Source organism: Rattus norvegicus, chromosome 8 (assembly GCF_036323735.1).
Source record: "Rattus norvegicus strain BN/NHsdMcwi chromosome 8, GRCr8, whole genome shotgun sequence".
In the NCBI taxonomy this organism is placed as follows: Eukaryota; Metazoa; Chordata; class Mammalia; order Rodentia; family Muridae; genus Rattus; species Rattus norvegicus.
This window is the reverse complement of record NC_086026.1, coordinates 128,555,859-128,582,363: the sequence shown is the minus strand read 5'-3', so window position 1 is coordinate 128,582,363 and position 26,505 is coordinate 128,555,859. Positions and strand designations below refer to the sequence as shown.

At 52.0% G+C, this 26,505-nt stretch overlaps 1 protein-coding gene across 3 annotated transcripts in view; it reads right to left on the bottom strand.

Moving 5' to 3' along the window:
• Positions 1-1,899: 1,899 nt before the first annotated feature.
• Ttc21a (tetratricopeptide repeat domain 21A) overlaps positions 1,900-26,505 on the bottom strand; it is a 35,781-nt gene continuing 11,175 nt past the window's right edge. For 2 of the 3 annotated variants that reach the window (XM_003750604.6, XM_039082725.2), the window contains 22 exons: positions 26,177-26,275; positions 25,256-25,448; positions 20,725-20,822; positions 20,389-20,589; positions 19,662-19,791; positions 17,069-17,226; positions 16,639-16,854; positions 14,154-14,392; positions 13,122-13,194; positions 12,909-13,019; positions 12,447-12,585; positions 12,245-12,351; positions 9,127-9,315; positions 7,917-8,027; positions 7,326-7,407; positions 6,033-6,183; positions 5,548-5,709; positions 5,219-5,411; positions 4,902-5,126; positions 4,152-4,272; positions 3,957-4,024; positions 1,900-3,875 (listed from right to left, as the gene is read on the bottom strand). In XM_003750604.6, the coding sequence (XP_003750652.1) occupies positions 3,798-3,875; positions 3,957-4,024; positions 4,152-4,272; positions 4,902-5,126; positions 5,219-5,411; positions 5,548-5,709; positions 6,033-6,183; positions 7,326-7,407; positions 7,917-8,027; positions 9,127-9,315; positions 12,245-12,351; positions 12,447-12,585; positions 12,909-13,019; positions 13,122-13,194; positions 14,154-14,392; positions 16,639-16,854; positions 17,069-17,226; positions 19,662-19,791; positions 20,389-20,589; positions 20,725-20,822; positions 25,256-25,448; positions 26,177-26,275 (3,144 nt within the window). In that variant the 3' untranslated portion in view covers positions 1,900-3,797. Of the gene's footprint in view, positions 3,876-3,956; positions 4,025-4,151; positions 4,273-4,901; positions 5,127-5,218; positions 5,412-5,547; positions 5,710-6,032; positions 6,184-7,325; positions 7,408-7,916; positions 8,028-9,126; positions 9,316-12,244; positions 12,352-12,446; positions 12,586-12,908; positions 13,020-13,121; positions 13,195-14,153; positions 14,393-16,638; positions 16,855-17,068; positions 17,227-19,661; positions 19,792-20,388; positions 20,590-20,724; positions 20,823-25,255; positions 25,449-26,176; positions 26,276-26,505 lie in introns of those variants that run through there. The other variant, XM_006244150.5, reaches the window with a different exon arrangement.

The following is a 26,505-nucleotide window of genomic DNA, read 5'->3' as shown; positions in this document are numbered from 1 at the left end:
GTGTGGTCTCCTTGGTGGGGTGGGGAGCATGGTGCAGCCCCAGGAAGCATGTGGGGTAGGGCACCGCGGTGTGGCGTGGACAGAAGCTGTACCGAGGCAGGGCGACAGCATGATGGGCTTTCTTCCAGGCGGGCCAGTCAGGCTGTGGGCAGGGAGCCAGCTGAGAGGTTGGCTGGGCAAGTGGAACAGTTTTCCCCTCTGGATTAACCCCTTCTTCCCTAATGCCATCTGGAGTTGTAAGGAAGCAGAGCGGTCTTTCAGGGCTGGGTGAGGGTACCCTCCTTTGCATACATACGCCCTGGCTGGGTCCAGAAAGGGCAGGCTAGTGAGGCCTGGCCCCTGGCTGCTCAGGCAGCTGTAGTCTCTGGGGACTTGAGCTCCGGAAGTGTCTCTACCAGCCAGACCTGCCAGACCTGTCCTGAGGCAGCCAGAATGGGGCTTAGGTCAGGGGTGCAGAGCAGGCTGCTGCATCCCGTTCTGGGGAACCCCCATCTGGAGCCTGACTGCTAGTGATTTCCATAGGACCTCCAGGAAAACGACTGCAGGAGAGAGCCTTCCTATGCTGTAGCCTCTCTGCTGTTTTCTACCCAGAAGAATGGACTCAGTCCTGGCTCTCACTACCTAGTGTAGATTACCCGCCTACAGCCTGGGTTTCTCCAGCCCTGTGCAAATGATCACCGTTCCCCTCAAACTGGCTTGGTTTGTGAGCATGCCCCACCTTGAATGCCGATACCTGGGGCGTGATTCTGTTTTTGTGTGTGACCTCCTCTTGCTTTTGACAGTCAGGGACAGGACCTCATGGCAACACCAGAGTGCTGAGGGCTTGGAGCGCTGCCTGTAGTGGGGCCATGTGTACCTGTGACTGGCGTAGTTTATTTAATTGACCTGTCAGGATGAAGTGTCCTGGAACATCCTGCTGTCCTGTCATCTCTCTCACTGGGGCTGGGAAATGCTTGTGAGGAGATGGAGCGGGTGTGCAGCATCTGCGTCTCTTCCAGAGGTTCTCAGAGGTTTCTCTGGTGATTCGGAGTCTGCAGGGGTGATGAAGCTCCCACCAAGACTCTGTCCCTGATCAGATTGAGGCCTTCCCAACTCCCATGTAGGGCGGTAAGGTCAAGTCCTGGGCAGTCTCATTTGTGGAGGTCAAGCAGAGACAGACAAAACATGACCAACATGAAGTCTCTTTACAGCAAAGCTCTCCCAGAGCAGACCTATCTCCTAAACCTGTCTCAACAAAACAGTTGTAAAACAGATCATGGGGAAAGGGACCTGGTGTCCCTATAGGAAAGGGCAGGAACCTGGGGCAAGTGTTTTAGATCCCTGCATGTGACATCAGCAGCGGTGTTGCAGAAAGTAGGACAGGGCTGGGGTCGAAGTAGCAGCCAGGCATCATCTAGAACTTTGGTTCTAGCCCCAGCCCTAGAAGAAAAACTTAGCAGCCCTCCAGAGGGCAACTCAACTTCTTTTAATTTGTTTTATGTATATAAGTACACTGTCACTGTCTTCAGACACACCAGAAGAGGGCGTCGAATCCCATTACAGATGGTTGTGAAAGTTGAACTCAGGACCTCTGGAAGAGCAGTCAGTGCTCTTAACAACTGAGCCCTCAACTTCTTTCTAAAACTCTTGCTGAGTAGCTGAGGGTGACCTTAAACTCCTGACCCTCCTGCTTCTATCTCCCAAGTGCTGGGATTATGGCGGGTTCTTCCTTCTTCCAACACACACACACACACACACACACTTTCTGAGACAAGGTCTTGTACAGCTCAAGCTGTACTTGCTTTGTTTTGGAGGGGTCACCTTCACCCTCCTTCCCGACCCTCCTGTCTGAGGAAGCAAGCGATTGCGCCGAGATGGCTTTGTGAAAGCCACATCTACATTCTACCCGCACTAAATTGCTTGTTTTGAGGCTGCTTTCTTTACTCATTAATTCGGTCATCGTTACACTTTTATTTTGTGTATCCACGTGAGTTTACACAATGCTACCGTTCCTGTGTGGAGGTCAGAGGGTGACTTGCAGGAGTTGGTTCTCTCCTTCCACCATGTGGGACCCAGGGACAGAACTCAGGCCATTAGGGTTGAGACAGGAGCCTTTATCTGAGCTCCTCACCCCTTCTTTGCTTTGAGACTGCATCTGGCTACAGAGCTAGCCCTGGATGGCCTGGAACTCACTGTACAAGTCAGGCTGGGCTTCAGGCCCTCCCTGTGCCCCCAAAATGCTGGGATTGTAGCTGTAGGACTATACCATGCCTGCCTGTAGTTTTCTTTATTTTTTTTAAGATTTATTTATTGTATATGAGTACACTGTAGCTGTCTTCAGATACACCAGAAGAGGGTATTGGATCCCATTACAGCTGGTTGTGAATCACCATGTGGTTGCTGGGAATTGAACTTAGGACCTCTGGAAGAGCAGTCAGTGCTCTTAACCACTGAGCCATCTCTCCAGCCCCTGTTGTTTTCTTTAAATAGAGTATATCAGTAGCCTTAAAGGTGAGAGAACAGGGCCTAAGAATTCCTAAATATGTTGTGCTAGCTATTACACGAACATGGACAAGCACAGAGTTGTTCAATTTAAAGGGGGTGAAACCTGTAGTTTAGGGGTATAAAATGTACTCTTCATTTCAACCCCAGGGCCATAAATAAAACATTTTCTAGACATTACTGGCAAAGCATGATACAATGATTTGGGAAATGGAGTCTTTTTTTTTCTTTTGAGACATGGTCTGGTGTACCCCAAGACTACCTCAGACACTTAAGTTAGATGACTCTGACCTGATGACTTTACTGCTTACACCTCCAATATGCCGGGGTTCCAGGTGTGCTGGGGGTTGAACCCAGGGCTTTGTGCATGCTAGGCACGTGCACCACTGAGTGAGCACACCCTGCCCAGGTCTAGTCTAATTGCTTGCTGAAGAGTAGGGCACTGAGACCCAGAGAGGGCAAGCACTTGGGAAGAGCACATGTTGAGAACTCAGGCCTCCAGATACCCAGTTCAGAGTTCAGAGTTCCTTCCCCTGAGGCTGGGATGACCCCATAATGCCATTCTGAGAAACAGTAGCCACTGTGTCTGCCCCCCTAGGCATTAAGTGGGATCCAGGAAGGTGAGCTGGTTGGCTAATATCTTTTACAAAAGCCAAAGTGTGGTTGCATGTAGGGGGAGGATGGGGCTCCGTGGTAATCTGGCTTGTCCCAAATGGGTGTGGTCTAGCTTGGGGGAGGTGCATAGGAACAGAATGTGGTGACAGAGAAGCGCAGTGAATGGGCCTTGAAAATCTGCTCCCTCTTACACAGGGCCCTAGCTCTGGGGTCCTTCCACAGCTGGTCCTCCCGTCTGAGCCCACTGCTGTGCTGGGCAGACCTGGTGGGCAACGTGGCAAGGAGGGGCCATGCTTCTCTAGTTCTGAGACGCTGGGGACAAGACTGGGGGAGGGGTGCACTTCGAAGTAGCTATAGGGTACTTTCCTAGCCATCACTCTGCTGGGCGGGGTCTCTGGTCCATGTCTTCAAGAGTCCGGAGCAAATGTGGGGTCCTTGAGTAAGGCCCAGGAATCCCCGGCACAGGCTAAGCCAGCTGTCTTCCTTCTCCAGGCAAAATTACTTCTTAGGCCTTAAAAAAGCATAAAGCTTCCAGACGCTCTCGGGCCCCAGGAGGCATGAATCCAAATGAAGCACAAGCGATACGGAAATGGAGAGAGTATGCATTTCTCACTTGCTTCTCCACTGATTCACTTCCTACTCTCCCCATGAATCGTCCATAGACTGATGCTTCTACTGTCCGGAGCCCCTTGCAGCCACAGCTAGGGCCTCAAGGACCCTTGGGCTTTCTCCAAAATCTCCTCCCTGATCTTGGGGTAGTTGGGGTACTCCGTCAGGACCTGGTACAGAGAAGGATCAGAAGTGTGGAATCAGGCAGGGGGCCCACCGCAGCACCCTCCCTACCTGTACTGGTGACTTACGCTGTGACAGACTTCAATGGCATCTACGAACTTCTTGTCTTTCAGGTAGTTGAAAGCCAGTTTGAAACCTGTCCAGAGGGTAGGGGGGACACTCTGGTGACTGAGGAGCCCTCTGGCTCCCTGAACTGCCGGGATGCAGGACTTGGGTTCTAGGATCAGGGCAGTAGCCCCTGTGTACCTCGGCCTGTGCCTTACCAATGGCAGGGTTGGCCTGATGGCTGTACTTCCAAGCCAGCTCGTAGTTGGTGGCTGCGTCCTTGTATGACTGCTCTTTCTCCATGATGAAGCCCATGTACTCATAGGCCCTGCAGCAAGACTGGGGGAGAGGGAGGGCAGTTAGTATTTCTGCCCGGCAGCAGTCACCATGGTCCTTGGGGTGGGACCAGGAGGGGGCAAGTGAATGGTGGTGAGCATCAGGAACCCAAAGTGCATTAGGGACCCCCACAAGCATCTTTAGCTTTTTGAAGGGTTAACTGTGTACCCATTCTTTACTCAGAAGCTGGTTTACTCAAAACCCTCTCAAATAAAGCCCTTCTAGGGCTGTGGAGATGGCTCAGTGGTTAAGAGTATCGACTGCTCTTCCAGAGGTCCTAAATTCAAATCCCAGCAACCACATGGTGGCTCACAACCATCTGTAATGGGATCTGATGTTTTCTTCTAGTGTGTCTGCAGTGTACTCATATAAATAAAAATAAATAAATCGTAAAAAAATAAAGCCACTCTAACCAATGATTCTACCTCACAGAAGCTAATCCTTGCATATGGCTCAAGCCCACCGACTTCCTGGCTATGCCTGATCCTCATAAACATGGCCCTTGGGCCCTTCTTTGGCCCGTGGGTCCTGGTTCCAGCCCCCTGATTCCGGCCCCCTCCGGCTCTACCTCCCCTTCCCCCCTCCCACCCCCGCTCACCCCTCCCTTATTCTCCCGTGCCAGTGATCTTTGCCTTGTTGTACTGCAAGCAGCGGCGCAGCAGCTCCAAGGCCAGGTCGAATTTGCCGCCTTGGCAGTAGATGTCTGCCAACAGAAGCCAGCTCTTTTCCAGGTCTTCGGCCTCGTCCAGCATCCATGGGACTTTGGCCAGGCGCTTCAGCTGCGTTCGGGCCTTGGGGACTTGCTTCAGGAGGACGTAGGCCTGCGCCATGGCCAGCAGTGCAGGGATGTTGTCCTTCTGCACACCCGTGGGGAGCAGACATTGGGGCACTTTGGCAGTCACCTCCATCTTGACCCCTGCCCACCGAAACCAGTCCCTAGCCCTCGCACCTCAGCCTGGGCCATCTCGATGAAGGCCCCCAGAGCCACCTCTATGTTCGCCTTCTCCCTGGTGGCTAGCAGGCAGAGGCTCTGCAGCAGCCGCAGCTGGGTCTGCCCGGACTCCGAGTGTGGGTAAAATTCCCGAAGTAGCTTCTCTGCAGTGCGCACCCCGTGCTGCTGAGACTCTTTCCTACTGGCAGAGCTGTGGGCACAGGACTCATGCTGACAGCCTGCTTGTGGGTCACTCACCTGGCCTCCGCCCAGAAACTGAAGCCTCATCCCGCCTCTTCGCCCCGCCCCCCGCCCCGCCCCCTCATCCCGCCTCCTAGTCCTCTTACTTGCTGTCACCCACCAGACTCTCAAAAGCCTCTCCACCGACAATCTCGTTGTCAGGGTTCAGACAGATCTGTACCATGTAACAGGTGGCAAGCTGGCCCCAAGTGCTGTCCTTTCGGGCTTTGTTCAGAAACCTCAAGGCTTCATTGGGCTGTCCAATGTGCCTGCAGTGAGTGAAAGAAATGCCAAGAGCCCTGAGCTGGTGAACCGTGAGGCCAGGGGGCATGGCATGGCCACCAGGTCTGAGGACTTCTGGTCCTGGAGGCTGCTCTGTCTCTCTTCTACTGAGCATAAAACACTAGCTACCTGCTATGTGTGGGGGTGTCTCTCTCTTTTTTTTTTTTTTTCTTTTTTCGGAGCTGGGGACCGAACCCAGGACCTTGCACTTGCTAGGCAAGCGCTCTACCACTGAGCTAAATCCCCAACCCCCATGTGGGGGTGTCTCTTATTCCACCACTGACCCTCTGTCTCCTCCAGCCTAACTCACCAGCAGTAAATGCCTTGGCAGTAGTTAAACCCTGGTTCCAAAGGCACCCGGCTAGACACCTTCTTGGCCAGTTCAAAGAAAGCAGGGGCCTCTTCAAGCTTGCCGCTCCGTCGTAGCAGGTCGATCAGTTTATTCAGTACCAAAAAATTGTCTGAAAGGAAAGGGCAGAAATCTGCAGCATGTGGTGGCCAATAACTGCATCAGGCTGGTGTGACGGGGTCTGATGGGGGAGGGGTGCTGGACCTTGAGGAGGGACTAGGAGACACTACTTGTTTAGGCCGAGCATAGATGAGTCTGTATGCAAGCATGAGTAAATTATATAGTGCTTGAAATAGCTACAGTAGGGGCCTGGGAGATGCTTCCGTCAGCAAAGCACTTGCCGGACAAACATGAGGACTTGAGTTCAAATTCCCAGTGCCCATCTAAAAAGCAAGGTGTGGGCTGTGAGCGTCTCTGAACCTCAGGCTCTGGAGGTCACAGGCAGGAGGATGTCTGAGGCTTGCTGGCTCCAGGCCAAGTACAAGTTCAGCTAGAGATCTTGTTCCAAGGGAAGGAGGATAAAGGTGGTAGGGCAGGATCACCCACTGCTGTCCCCTGACCTCTAGCCACTCTGTGTGTGTGTGTGTGTGTGTGTGTGTGTGTGTGTGTGTGTGTGTGCTGTAGCTTAGCTATAGGTAAATAATCTTTCTGTCCCCATTTGACAGACGAGGACAAAGAACATGGAGGAATGAAGTAGTTTTTCAAAGGTCACACAGCTAAGTGACATGAGGGTTCAGACCCAGGTACCTTGACTCTAAGGCTATATACCTAACAACAGTTGCTGGGCCCGTGGTGACTACCATGGAATGGCTAGGCCCATGGCTTGGTTTTCAGGTTTGACCGCTGGAGCAGCGATTTCATTTGGTAGCAAGTAGGGGTGCAGCTACAACCAAGAAAGAACATCTAGTGTCTTTCTTTCTGTTTTTTTTTTTTTTTGCCCCACCCCACCCCAGTCCAGTGCCTTCCAAGTGGGTGTGACGGTAGAGGAGACAGTTCACTCCCAGTGGCTGCAGTGATATGGGGACAGATGGGCTGTCCTGGCTCCAGTGCCAAGTGCCTGGGTCCAGGAACTGGCCCCTTTGACTCAGGAAGGGCTGCCACGTTCTGGGTCTTTATCTGTTTCCTGCCTCTCTGGGAACAATTGGGAAGAAAGGAGCTTCCTCTGAGCATGCAGGAAGGAGGGGAGAAGGCCCACCCTTCTCTGGGGTAGCCGGTGCGGGCTGGGTGGGGAAGCAGCGTGCTGGGCGGAGTTACCTGGAGCTTTCTCCAGCACTTGGCGGTAGAGATTGATGGCGGTTTCATAGTTTTGTTTTCTAAACATCAGGTCAGCCAGCACCTATCAGAAGACACACAAGCTGTGTATTACTGACAGCGGCCTGCATGAGGGCTGGCAGAGAGGAAAGGCAGAAAAGACTCTCCCCGAAGATAGCCTCCCTGGTCCAGAGAGCCTGTGGGATCCCAGGACACCCTACTGGAAGGTGGAAATCGGTGGAAATCGCAGGCTTTCCAGAGCCTGGGGTGGCCCTGGAGAAGGTGTGAGTAACAGACAAGCTAGAAGGCCTGACACCAGGGAGGGTTATTTCACAGGCTTCCAGTCACCTGACCTTCACCTTCGCCCCATAGTAGGTGTGGTCCCCCCCCCCCCCCGAGTCTGTTCAACCACGCCCCCCCCAGCCTGGTGCAGAGGTTGCTGCTGCCCTCTGCTGGCCTGCTCATCCCTCCCTTATAAAGGGCAGAGCAGGAAACTGGGGCTAGGTCCCAAAGCCAGTGAAGGCATCCGAGGGTCGGCAATTAGGAAGCAGCCCACAGGGCCCCCGGGGCGGTGTGCAGCATGGTATCTCCTACCACGGCAGCTCTCTCGTGGGTCTGCTCCATCTCTAAGAGGGGGGCACAGTGCTGTTCACACAAGTCCAGCTGCCCCTGAAGCAGGTAGAGCTGCGCCAGCTCCAGCACCACCTAGGACAAGACCAGACAGAGCTAACAAGCCTGCATCACAGGCCCGGGAAAACCTGCACTCACCTTAGCTCTGACCTCCCTCCCAGCCGGCCTATCAGCTGGCTTCTAAAGCAGGCCCCTTGCCACAGGCAGAGGATGGCTCTTGTCCTCCGATCCCACCAGGTTTCCCTGCCGTTCGGTTTTAGCAGTGGGAGTGAGATGGGGCCTGGCTAACCCACTAATCTTATCCGTTGGCCTCTGCTCCTTCCTCTGGGGATTCCTCTGTGCCCTGGGGACTCTGGGACAAAGGGGACTCTGGGACTACCCACATGCTTCACTTTCCTCTTGCCTGAGGGTAATATGTAGGCAAGACTCACGCCCTGGCCTATTGTCTCCAGCCTACAGCAGTCCCTGGCATAAACCAGCCCAGGGTCTGTCAAAGGATGAACAGCTATTTGTTCTCACACAATACATGTCATAAGTATATTTAGGTATATTTTTGAGACAGGCTGGCCTCCACCTCCCAAGTGCAGAGATGAAAGGTTTGATGTGGTGCTGGAGACTGAACCCAGGGCTTTGTGCATGCTAAGCAATCACTCTTCCATTGCTGGGCTCTTCCCTGAACTTAGCGAACTGGTTCATCATCTGGAACCACGCCCCTCCGGCATCTCAGCTGGCTTTAAACTCAGCCGCACGCAGCCTGGCAGTCACAGCTCTTACCATGTCCCTCAGTCCAGTGGCAGGAACCCGCAATGGCCCGGTGACAAAGACAGGGCGAATGTGGCTTTCAGAGCTATCTTTCCCTTTCTTGCATCCATAAATGGTCTATAAAGATGGTCATCCTAGCCTTCCTCTAAGAACTGTAGTAGGTGAGGGCCCGGAGTCAACCGGAGCCACTTCCCACCCCGGAGGCCTCCCTCCCCCTTTACACCTGCAGCTCCTCAGAGAAGAGAGGCCTCACTCAGCAAGGAGCCCCCAGATCCTGCCTCTGCCTTCCAAGGGCTGAGGTGCTACCATCTTACTTGGTTTGTAAGCTACTGGGGACCGAACTTTGTGCGTGCTAGGCAAATACTTTATCAACTGAGCCACATTCCCCAGGTCCCAGGGTGTTACTCCACACCTTACTGTCTGTAGGTGAGTAGGCCAGGGCGTCCTTATAGGATTTCATAGCGCTGTCGTAATCTTTGTCCGCGAGATGATGCTCTCCAATCTGGACGCAGATGGAGGCTGCCACCTGGTTCTGGGAGGGGATCATTTCTGGCTGCTCCAGAGGAACCCGTTTCAGTATGCGGGACTGGAGGTCCAAGGCCTTGGGGGAACGGATGAGGTTGGGTTCAGAAACCCTGAACCCATGTGCCAGAGCACAGGATTTCCAGTGTTCCACGGCTGGCAGGGCCAGAAAGGGCACCGCGAGGAACTCACAGCCACGCCCTCTGCTGGTGGTGCTTTATTTTTGAGACAGGGCCTCCCTTTGTAGCCCTCGCTGATATGGAACTTGGTAGACCAGGCTGGCCTCAAACTCACAGAGCTCTATCTGCCTGCTTCTGCCTCTAGAGTGCTGGGATCAAAGGTACGGGTCACCACACCTAGCTCAGACTAGGTCTTTGTTGTTTGAGAAGGGCTGGCCTGGAAACCGTTATATAATCAAGGATGGCTTTGAACCTCTGATCCCGAGTGCCACCAGGCCTGGTTTATGTGGTACTGGAGACAGAACCGAGGGCTTTGTGTGTGTGTGTGTCTGTGGGCTGTGCTTTGATGGGTACCTTTGCTCTGTTCCACCCTCCTTTCTAGAAGTGGAGGCACTTCTCACACATCTAACGCGTGAGTGGATGAGGTGAGGAGCATGGAAGACAGGCAGGTTTCAGAAGGCGTACGGACTAGCACTGGGCTCCTCAATGGCAGAGAGAGGAGTGGGGACTGGGGCAGTAAATAAGAGAAGTCACCTCAAGTGGTGGCACTGGCAGTGCCTCCTTCTAGAACCACACACAGTGCAATGCATCCTGGGAACAAGTGGGAGCCTGCACTTGTGGGTGGAGAGGCAAGGCAGGAATGGGAATGGCCAGGGGTGCCTGGATCAGGGATGGCTCGGTATGGAGAGAAGATGGTTGGTCCAGGCAGATGTCAGATCTCAGCTTCACCTCCCTTGACTTAAGGTGAACCCATTATAAGGGGGATACAAGCAAAGGACACACTGGGCTCCCTTCCTGTGCTGGCACACTCCTTTAACCCTTGCACTTGGGAGGCAGACGCAGAGGGATCTTTGAGTTCAAGCCCAGCTTAGTCTATTTCAGGGCTTCCCAACCTTCCTGATGCTGCAGGACCCTTTAATGCAGTTCCTCATGTCATGGTGGCCCCAACCATAAATTTATTTTCATTGCTACTTCATAAGTGTAATTTTGCTACTGCTATGAAGTGTAATGTAGATATTGGTATTTTCCAATGGCCTTAAGGTGACCCCTGTGAAAGAGTCATTCAACCCCTACAGGGGTTGAAACCCAAAGATTGAGAACTGTTGGTCTATACAGCAAGTACTAGGCCGTCCAGGACTACACAATGAGATCCTGTCTCAAAAAAAAAAAAAAAAAAATCAAAATCCTTGGGCTGGAGACATGGCTCAGCAGTTAAGAGCACACGGTGCTCTTGTCGAACATCTGAGTTCAGTTTCCAGCACCCATATAGGGCATCTCACAACCGCCTCTAACTCCAGTTCCGAGGGATCTAAGGCCCTGGTCTGGTTTCCGCAGGCATAAGGCACACAGGTGGTGCACATACATGTGGGTAGATAAACAGACAGATAAAATACAAAGCACATTGTATGTCCCTAGCCCGCTGGGTATAGCAGCTCAGCAACGGTCGCACTGCAGAACGTCACACAGCCTGAGAGGGAGCGGCCAATCGGAAGCTGTGGCTCACAGCCGCTGGCATCCGAGGCAGCATCATGGACCTCCAGCCCAGGAAAAGTAAAGACTCAGAGCAGTTTCTATCCAGTGCACACCAATTTCACACTATTAAAAATCCTAGAACTCCGAGTTAAACCACCATAAGCCCTAGACATCTGTACTTGGCTTTGGATTTAAGCCTTCTTGCCTTTGAGCTTTATCTATCAGATGGGGGTGTCACAGTGTTTAGCCTGGAGGGCTGCGGTGGAATTTTAAAAAGAGAGTGGAGAAGCCAGACATAGGTAGTAATGCTCACCTGGGATACTACTGTTCAGTAGGAGGACTACCTGAAGGCTAGCCTGGGCTACATAGTGAATTCAAGACCAGCCTGGTAAACATACTAAGACCCTGTCTCAAAAAAAAAAAAAAAAAAAAAAAAAAAAAAAAAAAAACCTAGCTAGACTAGGGCTGGAGAAATGGCTCAGTGGTTAATAGCACTGGCTGTACTTCCACGGTTTCTGATCAATTCCCAGCACCCATACGGGCAGCTCACAATATAATATGGTCTGGCGCCCTCTTCTGGGGTGCAGATGGACATGCAGACAAAATACCCACACGCATTAGATAAATATTGGTTGGGGGGGGGGGGCGGAATGGCTAGAGCCAGGCGTGGTCATTCATGCTTTTAACCCAGCATAGTCTACAGCTCGGGCTACATAGAGTTCTAGGCCAGCTAGCTCTACATAGTGAGATCTTTCAGTAAAGCAGGGTGTGGTGGAAAAACTGCAGAAATCCCAGCATTCGAGAGAGAAGCGGGAACATCAGAAGTTCAAGGCGATCTTCAGCTAGGTAGGCGAGCTGGGATACCCCTTTCTCAAAAGGAAGGAAGGAGGGGCTGGGGATTTAGCTCAGTGGTAGAGCGCTTACCTAGGAAGCGCAAGGCCCTGGGTTCGGTCCCCAGCTCCGAGAAAAAAAAAAAAAAAAAAAAAAAAAAAAAAAAAAAAAAAAAAAGGAAGGGAGGAAGAGAGGGACTGAGGGAGGGACTGAGCGTGGGAGAGCAGGAGGAAGGACTGCGGGAGGAGAGAGGGGCAAACAAAGCTAGCACAGAGCTTTCGATGCAGACAGCTGCTGTAACACCTTGGATCACATCACCCTCGGTAAGGACAAGCCTCTCTTGCTTCTGGCCCAGCCCAGCCCAGCCCAGCCCAGCCCAGTATTCTCAGATTCACCATCACTGATGGTGGCCCCGTCGCCCTGATCGACCGTGGGCCCTGTTGCCCTGGCAGACCATGGGCCCCTGGCCGACTGTGGGCCGAGCCCCTTTCCTTCCGCAGCCCTCAGGAAATAAAGGCCAGTTACCTGGTTCAGCGTTTCCATCACGTCTTCCTTCTTATGGCTCTTGTAAACTTTTGCCAACAAAAGCAAGCACTTGACCTCATCCATCAGGGACGGGATGTCCTTGACCCCTAGAAGGAGCCACCAGTCAGTGTAGTCTAGCCCATGGGCTGATGGGGAGGGCCCAGGGATACGGGGCTGGGACTGAGTTCCAAGGCCACCTCACCGGAGTCTCGCTCCAAGGCCTGCTTCAGCACCTTCTCTGCCTTGTGGTATTTCTTCAGCTTCAGGAGCAGCTCGGCCAGCTCGCAGCACAGGAAGTCCTGCCCGCTGATCTTCTGGGCAGCCTCGTAGTAATTAATGGCCTTAGCGCAAACAGGACATATGGGCCTCAGTTTGGCTCTGCATGGGGGTGGCTAATACCATGTCCCTTCAGCAGCCACTGCATTAGACTGTCCCTTTGCACACAGATGCCCAAGATGAATGCCCCACCCTTGCCTCAACCCTCAACGGGGCTCAGGCCTCAGTGGAGCCTGCTGCAGTGTAGACCGACTGAGCTCACCCCTGGTCACAACCTCAGCAGGTAGCTGCTAGGGTAGAAATACTCTGTCCCTTCCCATCTACAGCCCCAACGAATGGGCTCTCCTTCCTTCTCTGCCTGGCTGGCCCTTCCCCAGGGCAGCCTCACCTTGGCATACTGGTGGGTCTTCACGTAGGCTTGTCCAATCCTGCTGACCAAGGAGGCGTCGTGAGGGTTCTTTCTGTAGGCCTCGTCATACACCTCCAGGGCCTTCTCAGGCTGGTGGGGAAAGTATGGAGGGGGGTGTCTTTTTCTTCCCTCTCCCCCCACTGGAAGAGTAATCCTGGGAGTTAGTTAGCAAGGCTAGGTTCCCGCACTTACCTCCTGGATGTTCATGAAAGCGTCACCCAGTAGCAGGCTGCTGTGGGGGCCGGGCAGATGTTCACAAAGCTCCCTGCAGGAGAAATCAACTGCGGTTCTCAGGTCTGGGCTTGCCTAATGGGCACCGTTCACCATTCTTGAGTCATGGAGATCCCCGGGAGCCCTGAGAGTCTCTTAGCCATGGCTGGGGGCCACCCCAGCCCTCCAGCCCTTCTCCATGAGCCACACTGCTTTCCATGTTTCTTTGTTTGGGTTTGGTTGGATTTTAAGACAGGCAGGATCCAAGTGTGGGATTACAGTCGTGGCCTGCCCAACCTGGCTTTGTGTCACACTGAAGACAGAGCACAGGGCTTCGTGCGTGGTATGAAAGAACCCATAACCGAGCCTCACCCCCCAATGCTCACCCTTTTCCTGAGGCGAGAAGATGGAAGCCAGTACACGTCTGGCAAGCGAGCAGCCACAGACCCCCACCCCAGGCCCACACTGCTCCCATGGATGTCCACTAACATGGTGCGCTATGACTCAGTCTCCACACTCCCAGTTCTCCAACCTCCAACTAGCTTTTATCAGAGGAAGAGGCTGGGAAGGCCCCCTGAGGTCACAACACCAGCTCCTGGGAGACAGAGGGTTGGGGCCGCCACCTTGCACTCCACTCTTTCCTCACCCAGCCCACACTGGTCATCCCCAAGGCCCTGCACCATGGCTCTTCAAGGCAGCGTGAGGGGCCAAAGTGTGAATGTGTTCTTGTGATGTCTTTGCACGAGTGCTGGGGTCCAGGCCTAGATCTTCTCGCTGAATGTAAGCCATACAGGGCAGAGACGCAGGGGAGGGGCTGGCAGCAGGTCCTCAGAACTCACCCACAGCCACAGGCAGGGAGACCTACGAGGTGCTCATACCTTGGTCTAATGCAGTCCGGGGCTACACTCTGGAGGGAGACCCAGTGGAAGGTATGCGACCTGAGGGAACCCTGGCAGCCAGGGTGGGGGGTTGGGGGGATGGGGAGAGGTGCCGCCTGCTGTAGGCAGAACTTACATGTAGCAGCCGATGTAGAGGCGCACGTCCTTGCGAGTGTGCAGGTAGATGCTGGCCATCTTCTCCTTGGCTTCTGTGTAGCAGGGTTGCTTGGGCGTGATGCCTCTTAGCATGTTCAGTGCCAGGTCTGCGTTGCCCTTGCTCAGGGCCAGGTCCACGTTGGCGACCGTGATGCGCATCTCCTCTGGTGTGCCACTGAACTCGTTGATGGCATCCTGCATGATCTTAGTGGCCTCGTGCTACAACGTGTGGGGGACCAGACAGACCCTCTCTTCGGTATTAACTATTACAGGTGACCCAAGGAGATTTATGCCACATCCCCACCCCTGGGTTCAGCTCGTGGCCTGGTGTTTCTGAGCCAGTCTGGCTCTCGACCATCTGCAGGGCAGCCGCAGAGGCGAGGATTATTCCTTAGGACCTACAGATTCTGTTCTCCTCATTGTGTCTCCTTTAATGGGGACAGCTCACCCGACCCGACCCTTTCCCCAGGAGCTTAGCTGGGAGGCCAGTCATGGTGATGGACACCTGCAATCCTAACACTTGTGAGGTTGAGGCAGGAGGACCGTAATTTCATGCCAATCTGGACTACAAAGTTTAAAAACAAACAAACAAACAAACAAACCAAGGGGTGATGAAAGGGATCAGGGGGTTAAGGCGTCTGCTGCTAAAGCTGGTAATGTGAGTTCAATCCCCAGGACTAATATGGCAGAGGGAGGGAGGCAACTCCCACAATTTGTCCTCTGATCTCGCTGTGACACATGTATAACAGCATGTGTACACGTGTACACACGCAATAATAAACTAATGGTAAATCTTCAAAGTTAGAAAAGCAAAAACCAAACAAAAACCAAGTTGAACAATCAAATACTGTCCAAACCCAACCCCCCCCCCCCCCCCCCCCCCGGAGCTGAGGACCAAACTCAGGGCCTTGCGCTGGGTGCTGGTGGCACATGCCTTTAATCCCAGTACTTGGGAGACAGAGGCAAGCAGGTTTCTGTGAGTTCAAGGCTCGAGGCCTGGTCTACAGAGTGAGTTCCAGGACAGCCAGGGCTACGCAGAGAAATTTTGTCTCAAAAAATCAAAAACAGAAAAAGAAGTAAATATTTATTTTTATTCCATGTGTGTGAGTACCTCCTCTCTCTCTTCTCTCCTCCCTCCCTCTCCCAGTCCTGCTCCATCTCCCCTCCCCTCCTTCCCCCCACCGACCTCTGTATATATGTGTGTGTGCATACATGCCTTGTGCCTTTAGAGGCCAGAAGAGGAAATTAGACCCTCTGGAAGTGGAGTTACAGATAGTTGTGAACCACCATGACGGTGTTAAGAACTGAAACCAGATCCTCTGTAAGAGTAGCCAGTGCTCTTAACCACTGAGTCATCTCATATATATATATATATACATATATATATATATATATGTATATATATGCTAAAACAACAAAATTATATATATATAAATAAAATAATAAAATATAAATAATATACACATACATATATGCACATATGTACAATATACACAATAAAATACGTATATATATACATGTGTGTATATATATATGTGTACACACACATACACACACATATATATACACTGTCTCCTTATGTAGCCCTGGCTGGCCTGAAACTCACTATGTAGACAAGCTAACCTCCATGCTGGCCCCACTCCTTTTCTCAGGGATCAAACCTATGTCCTCATGCTTGTGTGGGAAGCACTCTGCCAGCTGAGGCACCCTCACAGTCCCTGTATCTAGAGAGTGAGCAGCGGCTTTTTGCAGGCTAGTTTCCTATCTTCCTGTCTCGTCAGGCTCATCACAGGGGAGACTACAGACCCTGGCCACAGATGGAAACAAGACAGACCACAGCCTGTGCGTTGGGAAGGCTACTGAGGCCTGGGCATCATGCAGACACCAGCCTCTACGAGTCTTGCTCTTGCTTCTTGCCAAGGCAGGGGGATCTCTGTGAGTTCGAGGCCAGCTTGGTCTACATGGTGAGTTCCAGGCCAGCCTATCACACATAGTGAGACCCTGTCTCAACCAAACCAAACCAAACCAAACCAAACCAAACCAAACCAAACCAAACCAAACCAACAGAAAGGGCTCAAATCTTAGCCCAAGTAACATCAGGCACAGTTAGAACTTGGCCCCAAGGCTGATCTCCTGGGGCCTCTACTGTGCTCCAGGGGAGCTTTCCTTCTTTGCTGTGTGTCTCTGTATGTGGTGTGCATACGTGCACAGCCCCACTGAGGGGTGAAGGCATGAGCGTGCTCACCCTGCTCATTCACATCTGCATGAGGAGGGCAGAGCCTGACAGAACTGTCTCCTTCAATTGTTCCCCACTCTACTTCCTGAGGCAGGTCTCTCCCTGAGCTTAAAACTTTCTTTTGATGAATTGTGGGTGCTGGCAGTGTGAACTCTGGTCCTCAGGCCTTCACAGCCAGCTCTTTGTCCACTGAGCCCAATCCCTGGCCCCAAGCACCGGCGTTTCTTACCAGTTCCCCATTCAGTCGGAGGGCCTCTACTAGCTCCAGCAGGATGGATGCCCGCTCGCTGGGCCGCACGGAGGGGCCTCGGGACTTCCTGCCCTCTTCTGCCTTTGAGGTGGGCACCTTTATGATCATTTTTAAGGTCTTTATGGCCTCGGCGTAGTCGCCAGTCTTGTTGAGGGCCCTGGCTTTGATGAAGTGGTAGAGGGGGTGGTCTCGGACCTGGGAGAGGCAGAGCAGAGTGGGGTCTAGCTTATCTGCTGCTCACAAAGCAGCCTCAGGAACCTCTCCAGAGGAGCCGGTGAGCCAGCCCTTTCTGCGAGTTAGCACAGGGCCTGGGGGACGTTTCTGCCTTTTTGTGGCTTTCCCCTCCCAGGCAACCGTCCAGAAAGGGGTACAAGAGTAGAGTGGGCCATGGTGTGTGGAGAGCTCCCACCTGGAAGTTGTGGCTGACACCCAGCTCTAGACAGTGGGAGCACATGGCGAAGTTGCCCTGGGCCAGGTAGATCTGGGACATGAGGAGGTGAGCGTCCACAAAGGTGGGGTCCAGCTCCAGGCAGCGCTGCAGGGTGCTCTGCGCGTTCTCCAGCTCTCCTAGGAATGCGAAACCAAAGTCTGCGGCCAGGGATCTTCAGGAGCCCCCCAAGGACCCGACAAGTCAAGGGAGGGCAACTGGATTTCACAGGTGCAGCAGCTCAGGAGCCTCAACACTGGTGTCTTAAGCAGTTCTAAAATTTTGAGTGTGGGTGGGTCTGTGTGTGCATGTGTGTGCGCGCACGTGCATCCACTAGACGATAACACCTAGTGTCATTCTTCAGGAGCCATTCACCTTGTGTTGAGACAGGATCTTTCTCCTGGACCTGGAGCTCACCAAGTAGACTAGGCTAGCCAACCAGCAAGCCCTCGGGCGGGGATTCCATTGTATCTTGCCTCTCTAGCACTAGTACTACAAGTGTGGGGTCAAACTCAGGTCCTCTGCTTGCAAGGAAAGCACTTTGATGACTGGGTTCTTTCCTCTGCCCTGCAAGACCTGTTAGAGAGTTTAACTTAAGCCGGGATGGGTGGTGTGTGCCTTTAATCTCAACACTCAGGAGGCAGAGGCAGGAGGATCTCTGAGAGTTCGTAGGCCAACCTGGTCTACAGAGTGAGTTCCAGAATAGCCAGGACTATGCATAGAAACTCCATCACAAAACAAAACAACAACAAAAAAGAAAAAAGAAAGGAGAGAAAGTCTGTAAGGCTAGTATTCTGATCCTTGTGTTTTATCTTTACTTTTGGGTGCTGGGAATTGAACCCAGGACCTCAAGTATGCTAATTCTGCTTGGGCCTTGACACACTGTCTTTTGGATGTGGGACCAGGGATGTAGTCATACAGGGCATTCAGCTGGGCAGACAAAGTCTTTGTTTAAGAAGACTTCTCTTCATGGAGGGCAGGCAAAGTCTTCATTTTAAGACCTCTCTTCATGGAAGTCTGAACCTCTCTTCATGGAAGTCTTAACTCCAGACATTGAGAGACATGGAGGCCTCTCTTAAGCCAGGCTGCAGCTCTGTTTGAGACTGGCAGCGTAGTACCAGGGTGCTGTGGGTCAGGAGGTGCCTTTCCTCCCTTGGTAGCCAGGCCTCTCCATAGCTGCTGCCTGGAGTCCCTCACCTGGAAGTTGGGCTACATCTTTTTTGGGTCCCAAACTCCCTCATCTCTTCCTGTGTGCTGTGGAGATAGGAAGAAGCCACCGTGGCAACCTAAGCACTTGGAGACTTAGCTTTGGTCCCAAACCTGTTGGTAGCTGCCAGTGCCTCTGGGGACAGTCCTTCATGGCCCTCAACCCAGGAGACCTTAAGGCTAAGAGTAAACCTGGCAGAGACCTTGAGGATGAAGACTTAGGAGCCCTCAGAAAAGCAAAATCATTCAACATAGAGCCGACTGGAGACCAGGGAAAGTCTGAGTGTCAGAGAAACAACTGGGCATTCGCGGAGCCTGCTTCCCTTTTTTCTCTGGTGCCTGAGCTGTGACAAGGGAGGATCTGGCAGACTGGGCAGTGGCCTCAGTGACCCTCTGAAAGCTCCACACCCCAGGGCCTGTGATGTATGTATGTATGTACATAGTATGTACAATGTGTGTATGCATGTACTGCACATGTATGTACACACATGTGTATGTGTGCACACACATGTACGCATGTATGTGCATATGTATGTATGCATGTGTAGGATGATGTCCTTTTATGCAGCAAGGGGGGTTCAGGATAAGGCAAAGCCTATCACTGAATGAGAAGGAAGGGTAGGTGGAGGAAAGTCTAGGGAGGAGAGAAGAGGAGCCAAGAAAGGAAGATGGAGACAGAGGAGGAGGATTCCCATCCAGGCAGTCTAGGTCAGTTTTATCTTGTCTAGGTGGGCGGTTTCTATATTTATTAATTGGCAGTGAATTTATTGTGTGGATGTATTGTAGATTGAGAATTTAACATATAAATCTAATTGTTAAACTACAAGTTTCTAGAGCTTTGATTTTACTGGGCTACAGGGGATGTGAGCAAAGTTCTCAGCAGGCAGAGAGAAAGCCTGTCTCAGTTCTGGAAGCCGTGTTAGGCTGTAGGATGCCTGGACTAGTGTGGCGTGGTGCCACGATAGAATGGCCTGCTGAACGCGACGTGTGTGTCAGGCGTGGTAACAATCTGCTAAGGGGACAGTGTGTGAAAGCGGCTGACAGAGAGACAGCTGGAGCACTTGTGGGAACTGGTAGCAGCCACTCATCTATTTTTTATTTTTCCTGCAACATGCATGTATGTATGCATACATGTGTGTACACATATGTATGTATGCATACAAGTGTGTACATATGTATGAATGTGTATGTGTGTATACATATATGTACGTACATATATATGTACATACGTATGTATGCATGCATGTGCACATGTATGCAAGTGTGTATGTATGTCACATATAGGAAAAGTATCCTAGGCAAAGTTATTTCCCAGGATATAACCCTAGGGCAGAAGCCCTGTCAGTGTCTGCTGGGACTCACTGCTTACCTGAGAGGAACTTGACCTGAGCTGTCACAAACAGTGGCTCCATCATGGCCGGGGCCACCTTTACTACAGGGCTCAAGATCATGGCGACTTGTTTAAGAAGTGGAGACACGAGCTGGCCGGGTGACCGGGGCTGTGGGAACACCAGGAGATTAATGTGTGATTTGCCTTATTCTCTCTCCCACTTCCTCTTCTTTCTAAAAAATTTTCCCCTGAAAGGGTCTCACATAACCCACGATGACCTCAAACTCCCTACGCAACAACGGACAAACTTATGCTCTTTCTTTTTTTAGATTTACTTATTTATGTTGTGCACACATATACACAATATATTTGTTGTGTTTTGTCTGCATGTCCATCTGCACACCTGAAGAGGAAACTGGACCCCATACAGGTATAGACAGTGCTGGGGATCGAACCCTTGACCTGTGGAAGAGAAGCCAGTGCTCTCAACCACTGAGCCATCTCTCCAGCACCAACATTCTTGAACTTCTGATCTTCCTTCTTCTACCTCCCCAGTGCTGGGATTATAGATTCTGTCAGGATATAGACAGATGCATGGCCAGTGTACCAACCCACCCAAGTATGGTCCCCGCACCACACCTTCTCTAAGGCCTGGGAGCTCACATGGGACATCCAACTCTGTACTAGAACAGCCTCTGAGGTCATCTGGCTTCAACTCACCCACGCCTGTACTTTAGGCCTTTGCCATGAAAATGGGTCCCCTAACCTGCTTCGGGCAGAAATGCAGATACTCCTTGGCGATGCAGACCAGAAAGAGGGGGTCCAGCTTTTCAAAATACTCGGGGCTCAGGGCCAGGCCCTGCATGTTGGAGAAATGCAGTTCCACTGCCTCCTTCAGGAGCGCCGTGGCCTCTTGCTCCAGCTTTTGCTTCTTAGCTGCTACAAGGGCTTGCAGGAAAACCAGCACCTGTGTGAGAGAGGCTAGGGCTCAGGGTGAGGCTGGCCCGGGAACCGAGGCTGGCCCAAGCTGTAAGGTGGGCCACCTTGATCGCCCTCTGCTGGAGAACCCTTCTCCCAGCCATCCCTGCTCATTAGCTCTGACCTCAGACTTCCCAAGTGACAGCTGCACCTCCTTGAGGAACTCCAGCTGGTGAGCAGCCTCCTCCAGCTGGCCCTGTAGGATCTGGCACCAGATGCTCCCTATAGATGGACAAGAACAAAGCTGGGCCGGCAGGGTAGCCAGGCGGGCAGGCAGGCAGCAGGCAGCAGGCAGCAGGCAGCAGGCAGCAGGCAGCAGGCAGCAGGCAGCAGGCAGCAGGCAGCAGGCAGCAGGCAGCAGGCAGCAGGCAGCAGGCAGCAGGCAGCAGGCAGCAGGCAGCAGGCAGCAGGCAGCAGAGCCAGCGCCTCTCCAGAGCCAGCGCCCCGCACAGCCAGGGTGGGACTGAGGAGGGAGGAGGGAGCTCAGGCCGGCATTCTCAACATCTTTGCAAACTGAAGGAGTCAACCATGTGCGGGGCAGGGAGCCGAAGCAGAAAGACAACAACGATCCCTCACTCATATGTTGGCTTTAACAATGGCTCTAGTGATAGCCGCCATTAAGAACTTGGGGTTTAACCCGTCAAGCACTTTTCTAAGTATTTGTTATTAATGTATACACAGCTACCCAAAGATCTACATTTGGGGGATTCAGGGTATAGCATGCACGAAGCCCTGGGTATATGCGCATGCGCACAAGCGTGTCTGCCATGCTGCCCTTGTGAGGGTTAGAAGGCGACCAGTGGGAGTCAGTTCTGTCCTTTGTGGGCCCTGCGTTGGGCTTGCAGGAGGCCACTTTATTCACGCAGCCATCTTGCCTTCTCTGCTAAGAACTTAAACATATCCTTTCTTACAATCTCAGACACATTCCTATCTTTACCAATCTAATGTGACAGGAGGGGCGGGAGGTAGACTCAGCTGGTAAGAGCGCTGGTGGTTCCTGCAGGGGACCTGAGTTAGGATCCTAGCACTCAAAACTGCCTGCAACTCCAGCTCCAGGGGATCTGACACCCTCTTCTGATCTCTGTCTGCACCTGTTCTCTCTCTCTCTCTCTCTCTCTCTCTCTCTCTCTCTCTCTCTCTCTCTCTCTCTCCTTCCCTCCCCTCCCATCCCCTCCCTCCCTCCTTCCCTCCCTCCCTCCCTCCCTCCCTCCCTCCCTCCCTCCTTCCCTCTCCCTCCCAAAGTTTGAGTTCTAATCCATATCCTTTTTTTTGTTTTTTTGTTTTTTGTTTGTTTTTTTTTCTTTTTTCCGGAGCTGGGGACCGAACCCAGGGCCTTGCGTTTGCTAGGCAAGCGCTCTACCACTGAGCTAAATCCCCAACCCCAATCCATATCCTTTTGATTATTAGGGGGAATGAGCATTTTTATATTTTTAGTGACTTTTTAACTAGATTATAAATTTCCTATTTGTGGCCCCCCCTTTTGTTTGGGGTGATTTTTTTTTATGGTGTTGGTAATAGACACTCTACTAGGCTTTGTCCTCCTGTTTCTTTTTATATACTACATTAATTAACTTGTTTTTAATCATTACTATTTTCGAGACCGTGTCTCGGGCAGCCTGGGCTGGCCTCAAACTCTACAGAGCTGGGGACGATCTTTTTTTTTTTTTTTTTTTTTTTTTTTTTGGTTCTTTTTTTCGGAGCTGGGGACCGAACCCAGGGCCTTGTGCTTCCTAGGTAAGCGCTCTACCACTGAGCTAAATGGGGACGATCTTGAACTCATGATTCTCCTGCCTCTACTCCCGCCTGCTGGGGTGACAGGCATGCACCAGTATACCCAGCTGATGGTATCCTTTACAGCAGTCATAGGGAAGTCCCAGGCTCTTTGGGGCTTGACTCTGCTCTTCAGAGGCCCCCCGATTTGCATGACCCACTGGACAACCCCTGTCCTGAACACTGCATGCAGATCTAGAAGTATAGGACTCAGCCTGGGACAGCTGGTAGAACTTCTAAGTCCAGGCTGACACTTCCCCCTGACTCGCCCCTCTGGGTTAGCTGGGGTCCTGGGTAGGATTCGTGTGAGACAGACTTCCCTCTGGCTGCCTACTGGGGCTTTCCCTGAAAAGAGGAAACTGAGGAGGATTCAGCCTGGTGGACGCTTCAGGAAATTTGCCTGTGTGCTGAGCAGTGCTGAGACTTTCACATGGCGGTGATGGGGGTCCTCTGAGGCGACACTCTCCTCCCTCCAGTTTTCTGTAAGGTCTCCTTGAATGTTCTGGCAATCCGCTTCCTGGGTGGCGGTCCCACTGTGAGCTTTTGCTCTCTGCCTCTGATAGATATCCTTGGGCCTGTGTTTCTAACTTCCCCTGGGGTTCTTGGAGAAAGCTGGTCTGCTCATTCTGTTGTTTTCAGACAGGGTCTCTGTGTGAGGCCTCTGCCTCAGTCTTCAGGGGACAGGGACAGCAGGCCTGGACCACCATGCCTGGCTTTGATCTTTACCTGGGCTCATCTCTGCCTGTGTTGGCTCACAGTTCTAGTCATGCTTGGAATTCTAGTCATGACACTGTTTGCCTTTGAGGGTCTTGAGATTTTGGGTCTGCTAAAGGCACTTTTCTCTTTTCATATGCTTGAAATCAAGTCTTCTTTTACATTTGTTTGTTTGTTTGCTTGCTTGCTTGTTTGTTGTGGCCTTGGCTGTTCTGGAGTTCTCTTTGTAGACCAGGCTGGCCTCAAACTCAGAGATCTATCTGTCCCTGACTCCTGGGGGCTGGGATTAAAGTCACGTGTCACTGTATCCAGCTTGGAGTCATCTGTGAAGAATGTCATTGGGGCTGGCCAGAGCGGTCAGCAGATAAAGGTGCTTGCTGGGTGGCCTGAGTCTGATTCCCTGGGACTGACATAAAGGTGGGAGAATTAAAGATGTCCTCTGATCTCCATATTTGTGCCATGGCTTGCACTCATGTATACACACACACACACACACACACACACACACACACACACACACACACTAAAATAAAATAAAAGCCTTCATGGTGTCTGTCTATAATGCCAGCACTTAGGAGCAGAGGCAGGAGAACTGGTTCAAGGCCACTTTTAGCAGTACTAAATTTGAGGTCAGTCTGTGCTACATAAGATCTTCCCTCTAGAGATAGATAGTTAGATAGATAGATAGATAGATAGATAGACAGACAGACAGATGACAGATAGAAGTTTTCCCAGGATTCCAGATGGAGGAGAGGTGTTGGTGTGAGGGCCAGCCTAACATGCTGACTAGAAAGTTATAACCACTCTGATAACTACACTATCTCTCAGGGAGGCTGGAGCTTAGAACATGGGGCCTAGCCAAGAACAGCTGCTCCGAGCACTGAGCCCGCTTACTCCACCCCACGTACTCCAGTGCCTCAAGAATATGCTTCCACATCCAGATTAGAGTTGAGCTGTTTAAATGGATGCCAGTTGAGAAAAAAGAAGGAGGTGATGCTGCCTAGTTTGTAGAGAGCTTCTTCTTCACTACATATAAAACCCTGGGTTCAAAACACAGCACCAGTCAGGTGTGGTGGTGCATGCCTTTAATCCCAGCATTTAAGAGGCAGAGGCAATTGGATCTCTGAGTTCAAGGCCATGCTGGTCTACAGTGTGAGTTCCAGAACAACTGGGCTACACAGAGAAACCCTGTCTCAAAAACCAAACCAAACCAAACCAAAAACAAAACAAAACAAAACAAACAAACAAACAAACAAAAAAAAACAAAAAAAGACAAAAAAACAAAAACAAAATAAACCCAACCGATAAGCATCATGTAAACAGGGCTTGGCACACACCTGTGATCCTAACACTTGGAGGTAGAGGCAAGGAGATCAGAAGTTCAGCGTGAGCCTTGGCAACACAGTGAATTCCAGACCAGCCTGGGCTACAGGAGACCCTGTCTCAAAAACTAAAATAAACACAAGAACCCTGGGTGTGTTGGCACGTGCCTGTAAGCCCAACATTTAGAAGGCTGGAGCAGAAGGAGCACCAGTTCAAGGCTAGCCTGGGTGGTACCGTGAGACTCAGTCTCAACAAACAAACAATAAAACCAAACCAAACCAACCAACCAAACAAACAAAAAACCCACTGAAAAATGGCGCTTCTCCTGTGAAGGGGCCTGAGTAAGATTCACTGTTAGGAATGGTCAGTATGCGCTAATTTAAAAGTAAAAAGTGGGACCTTTGGAAAGGTCGTTTGACACACAACAGACAACTTATCAGACAGTAAAGAAACACTGTAGAGAGCTCTCCTGGTGGATTTTCAACTCCAGGATCTGCAGAGGGAAGTCAGGATGTGCATACAAGGGGTGTGTATACAAGGGGTGTGTGTGCCTTAGGGGGAGGGGACATCTCCACTTCTGGCCTATGGGGACCAAGAAGGGGCAGGGCCTCAGAATGAGCATCAGACTACTGCTAAGATTCGGGTGCCACAGCTATGACATGGGTCAGTGTGGGTAGGATGGTGGTCCTAATTGGTCCTGAACCTTACATCTATCTGTATTGGTGTGTTTACGGGAAGACCCCATGGTACAGTAACCCCCGAGCTCATACACAGTCTGGAGAGAATGTTCCCAGGCACACACCCTGCTGGGCTATCACCCTGCCCTGCCCTGCCCAGCATCCAGAGACCTGCCAAGGCAGCCAGCCTGTTCTCCTCCAGCTTCATGGCCTCCTTGTACCACAGAGAGGCTTCCTTCACTTGTTGCTGTAGGATGAAGAGGTAGCCCAGCTCTGTGGCCACAAGGGCACAGGAAGGTGTGGCCATGAAGGTGCGCTCCAGGAAGCCGCTCACAAGCCGATGGACCACCTGGTGCCTCCCACACTGCCAAGAGTGGACATATGGGAACAGAGAGTCTGTCAGCTCAGCCTGTCTGGGTGAAAGCATGTCAGACCTGTGTGTGTGTGTGTGTGTGGGGGGGGTCTACGCACTCGCGAATTTCAGCACATTTTGGGAGGTCCCAAAGAGCCCAAGAGGTATCTGGGATCTCTATCTAGGAAACTGGGTGTGTCCAGCTAGTTATCCATTTCCTGAGGAAACTCCGGTGCCACGGGGTCTTCTGGACATGCCCTCGGCTGGCCACAGTAACTGGTCTTAACCGACAGTCCACTTGGGTCTCTGACATCAAAGGTCCAAACTGACCAAGTTGCCAGAGTTTGCCGTTTGTAAAATCTTCACTCCCAAGCAAGGTTTACAGTGAAAACTAAGAATCAGGCCAACCCTGGGCTGCAGGAACCAGACAGGGGTAGCTAGGTGCTACTGGGTGACTGTCATCCTCCGTGTATATCTATAGTGGTACCTTCCCTCCCTAGTAGGGCCACCACAGTTATCCCTTCAGACCCCAACTCCTTAGTCACTATGGCGCCTCCTAGTGGCCACATCATGTCACTGTTTACAGCCAGAGAAGGGCAGTGGCCATAGGGATGTGCTACCTAAGCGGAAGGTCCAGGCTCGAGCTGGAAGGGGAAGGGTGCTCGGAGCATAAAGGGGGGAATTCAAGGTCATCTCTTGGAACTGAGGGGTAGGTCAGAAACAGGATGCCACCTACTTACCAGCCTGCTGACTGCAAGGATCTTCTTAAGATGTAGGTTTGGATTTTGGGGCTCTCCAGTCTCTAGCGCCTTGATTAGGTTTCTGACACGGTCGGCAGCCTGCGGGGGACAACAGGCAATGTTGGGAGCACAGCTTAGTTGGTGGAGGAGTGCTTGCTTAGCATCTTTGAAGTCCTGGATGGTTTATACGGGTCCGGCATCCACTCTGCCACAGGGCTCGCTCTGGGAGGCAGGATCCGCGAAGTTGGACCATGCTTATCCCACGCCGCCGCCAGGTGGGTGTCGGGCTATGGGAAGCCGCGGGACACCGCTCTGGGAGTGGGAAGCAG